Source organism: Macrobrachium nipponense, chromosome 1, assembly GCF_015104395.2.
Source record: "Macrobrachium nipponense isolate FS-2020 chromosome 1, ASM1510439v2, whole genome shotgun sequence".
Classification (NCBI taxonomy): domain Eukaryota; kingdom Metazoa; phylum Arthropoda; class Malacostraca; order Decapoda; family Palaemonidae; genus Macrobrachium; species Macrobrachium nipponense.
Genome location: NC_087200.1, coordinates 22,700,735 through 22,705,056, shown reverse-complemented (window position 1 = coordinate 22,705,056; position 4,322 = coordinate 22,700,735). Strand labels below are relative to the sequence as shown.

General features: G+C 46.2%; 1 protein-coding gene across 1 annotated transcript; it reads left to right on the top strand.

Annotated features, from left to right (window-relative positions):
- The first annotated feature begins 848 nt into the window (after window positions 1–848).
- On the top strand, window positions 849–2,475 carry LOC135218709 (uncharacterized). Its single transcript, XM_064255158.1, has 3 exons — window positions 849–911; window positions 1,479–1,992; window positions 2,318–2,475. The coding sequence occupies exons 1-3, from the start codon at window positions 849–851 to the stop codon at window positions 2,473–2,475; spliced, it is 735 nt and encodes a 244-aa protein (XP_064111228.1).
- The last annotated feature ends 1,847 nt before the right edge of the window (window positions 2,476–4,322 follow it).

Below are 4,322 nucleotides of genomic sequence, written 5' to 3'. Positions count from 1 at the left end.
TTGACCATAAACGTAACCTTTTTCATTTACAAATGTTTTGCTAACATTTCTTCTTACCGCCATTTCACTTGTCATAGGGAGCTAGGTACCTTACGTAAAGTAAAGGCAAATCTTCACATCACAATCACTCATCGCTAGTGCGTTCTCTTACCAAAAAACTTATTCCAAAGCAATTCTTTCACCAAAACTTAACGTAAGGAAATTATTCAATGCCAATTGCGTCATATTAAACAAAAATCATTAGTTCAAATAAACACAAAGGAGTTCGTCATTTATCATTTTACACTCTCAGAGAGAAAGAGAGAGAGAGAGGGAGAACCCATTATTCAAAAAGCCAAGAATACTACATTTATTACCATTACACTTGAAGCATTAACATTATTTTAGTATGTTGTGTCTTTCATTTACACTGAGCGTGCATGATACGTACACGCCCATGTCCATTGCAGTCTTGCAGCCATTATTTAATTTACCGGGTACTTCAGCCAAGGACTGAGCACTTTCTAATTTACTGCTACCTGTCATTGCCCGAGTGGTCTCTTTCATTTTTATTACAAAAGACTTGCATATACTACAAGCACAAAACTGCACTAGAGTGCCAATGCAACCCCATTACTTCCATACAAGGAAGCCACTACCAGTCTAGGACTAGCCACCACCAGTGGACGTCAGGCCCTACCATTTACAATGACACTAATTTGCGGCACTGTCCATCGACTGGCTGCTGAAGTACTCCCACTTTTACTTTCTCTCCTCCACCATTACACTTTGCCACGAACAGAGTGCCATTTTCTCTTCAGTATACTTTAAAATACTGCATTTAGTGTCGTCCCACGGGACACACCAGCATGCTACCAGTGCTGTCCAAGGAACACCTCCATAAGTGCCGTGCACCTGTACAGGACGTACAGGTAGCCATTTACCTGCGTATCCACCATTATGGAACAGAGATTCACAAGTGTTTCCGTGACTAAGAACTCTTATCCTTCAGGATCACTCAACAAAGGAACGCCTCCATAAGTGCCATGCACCTGTACAGGATGTACAGGTAGCCATTCAACTAAGTATCTGCTATTCCAGAGTACTCAACCAAGGAACGCCTCCATAAGTGCCGTGCACCTGTATAGGACCTAGAGTCACCTCATTAGAAGGTGCCGTTCAAGAAGTGTCACCAATTTATGGGACACTTCCCAAGGGCCACAGAGCACCCAGTCTTCTCAGACACATTACATTGTTTTCACGAACCATTACTTCATTTGCAGAACCCATTTCTAGGTGAGTGCCACCTTACCGAATAGGCACTCCTATCGACTACTATTCCTGGCCATCCTTTTCATAGCTGAGCCTCTACTGCATAACCTAACAGAAATGTCTTCTCCTGCTTCCCATCAATTCGTAGCCATAGAGCTAGAGAGGCTCCAAACCCTCATAACACTGGGCAAGGTTATACTGGACCAGCACTCAGCAAGTGACTGAAGGCGCAGCAGGATGCTGTGCACCAGCAAGAAAGGGAAGAAAAAGAAAAGCTGAGAAAACCACATGAAGAAGAAAGAAAAGCAAAAGAAGAAGAGAGACAGGTGAGAGAAGAAAGGTGGAAGCATGAGCTAGCTCTCAAAGATGAAGAAATCAAGTGGGAGATCATTGAGGCTCTGGCCACTCGGGAAGCTTCCAGGCCCACACCTATTGTGCCTCACAATCCCACCCTCTCCTGCCAGCCTATTGCTGGTTCACCACCTGCCTCCTCCATTTCGGAAGAGGTGAGCCCACCAGTTAACACCAGACTTGCTCCAGAGGGTGAGTCAAAGGAGGAACCATTCACCTCCCCACATCTAATCACAGCCAGAGAGGACTCTTCACCTGTGTCAGAGCACACTGCAAGCCTCGGTGACCCCAGAGATTCACAACCTGTGGTGCCATCTAGGCTCTATCATCTGGTGCCAAGGAAGAAGTTCTGGAAAAGTTCTGCCGAGACTGTGGCCGGAAGGGTCACATGTCCGCAAACAATGGAGGGAGTGACAATCACATTATTCCTGCCATTGCAATGGCCATCACCAATTCATCTTCACTAGGCCCCCGGCTAAGGACCCTATCACTGTCGCACCCCTCCAAAGCCATTATCCAGCAAGCCACTTCAGAGCCTTTGATGACTCTGGTGATCAAATCTCCCTCATACGGGAAAATTGAATCCCCCCCGGGGCTAGCGTCAACAGGCACCAACTAATCACAATTGAAGGTATCAACCATATCAAGCTAATCCTTCCAACTGTTCAATTGAGAGTCACAAGACCCCACCTTTCCAGAGTATGTACTCTTGCAGTAGCAAGCTACATTCCAGGAAGTTACGACCTCCTCTTGGGGCAAGAATTGAAGTCCCTTTCTCATTCTCAAAAACCTAGGGGTCCTAACCCAACGACAAACTACTCCAAAGCAAGGAGCCATCCAAGACCTACTTCCTCCCGGAAGTACGGCCACTAACGGTCTCCCCCTTCACCAAGGAGGGAGATTGATCATTCCCAGTTCCGCTGCAAAACCTACAACGTAATAGAGCACTCCACTAATTGGCCTGGGTGCCCTAGCAAGCAAATAGCAGCGGACACTGTCCATTCTCCACAAGGCTTAGCCTTCCACAAGAGACAGGAAACCCTGTCTCCCATCACCACGGGCACACCAAGAGGTATGGCACCTCCTGTACCCGTCGCAAGTCCGTCTGACCTCAACTCTGCCAGTGCCACTTGGCAGCACTGAGCAGTGCCATGCTCTCTCCAGCCTGGACATAGAGCCACCACAAACATTGACCTCTGTGCCTGGCCCCGAGCTAGCGCCGGTGCCCAACCTTAACTTAACCAAGGATCCTCCTACAGGAGATCTTCCAACAGGCATGGAGCTTAACGCAGCCCATGGCCCATCTCCAGTCCACAATTCTTCTTCGACATCACCTCTGTCAACCTGAAGTCTTACCCTTAAGACAGCTGTCGCAGCAGCCAGAGCGAGGGCCTCCCCTGCAGTAGGTTCTACCTCTACCACGGTGGCTGCAGATACCGAAGTAGGATGTTCACCTGTAGTCCCTAGCGCTACCACTGCCTCTGCTCCTGACGGCATTTCTGGCCTTTCCCCAGAGCTGGTGCCTCCGTCACCTCCTAGGACTGGTGCAGCCAGGCCCTGGAGGAATAAGAAAAAGAAGAAGAAGGGACACAAATTCACTAATTAACCAAAGAGCCACATGCTCTCCTTGGCACCTGTGCCCTAGTGTCACATTCATTTGCAGAGTGATCCTAGCGCCTACCCAGAGAAGGTAGCCAGCCTGATCTCTCCCAGTAGATTAGCACTCTAACCCCTAGAACTTGTACTACTTACTCTCATTTAAATGTCATAATTAACTCATCAAATTTCCATCATGGTACACAACTAATCATTCATCACCCTCACACATCATTACCTCATCTTACGTATTTTAACCCTCCAGGTCAATAAACCTCTGCTATGAGTACCACATTCTGGAATTATTGCATCTTTAATTAATTGCATAGAGCAAGTTAGGCTAATAATTTAGTACAAGGGCATTAGGGTAGTAGCAAGTAGAATTTTTCAAAGTAACCTTACCTACGGATAGAGTAGCCTGTCATCACAGATGTCCAGTAGTTCTCATTTAGGCTAGACTACATTATTAATTCAGTAGGTTAATACACTTAGCATCTCCACCTATAAGTTAGGTTGGCCATTGTAGTTAGCCCTATCACAGCTCTAAACCCTCAGTTAGGGAAAGAGAACTGTTTAGTCGAGGCAATAGACTTATTAGCCAAGGCCTTCACCCTGGAAGGGAGTGAATGCCTTCTTAACAGGGGGAGCTGATACATCTATAGATCACTAGAAATGGCAGCCACCTTACTCCTAACATCAGCTGACTTTAGGAGGGAAACTCAGCATAGCATTTCCGGAGCCAGTCAAGTAGTGAGCATAAAACCTCGTTAAGCATTAGGGACATATCACAAGGGGTGTGTAGCTAGTTAGGTAATTCTTAGGCCTCTTCGTAAGATCTTACCTTTGTGATTGTCCCAGAAAACAAAAATCTTTATTGAGCCATTCTCTTTAAGCACTGGAGTTCTACCACTGTGTGTGATTAAGGATAAATTCCCTCCATAGTGCTTTAGACATAAATATTGTGTGAGAATTCTTTGTTTTCATGTTGTGTGTAATTTGGGATTCATTTCCAGATTGCCACTACCGGCTCCATGCCCCCTGTCTCCTTGCAAGTGCTTTTCTTACCGCTAGATCATCAATTTGGAAACCAGCCGGGCATTACTTGTTGAATTCAGCCATTTCAT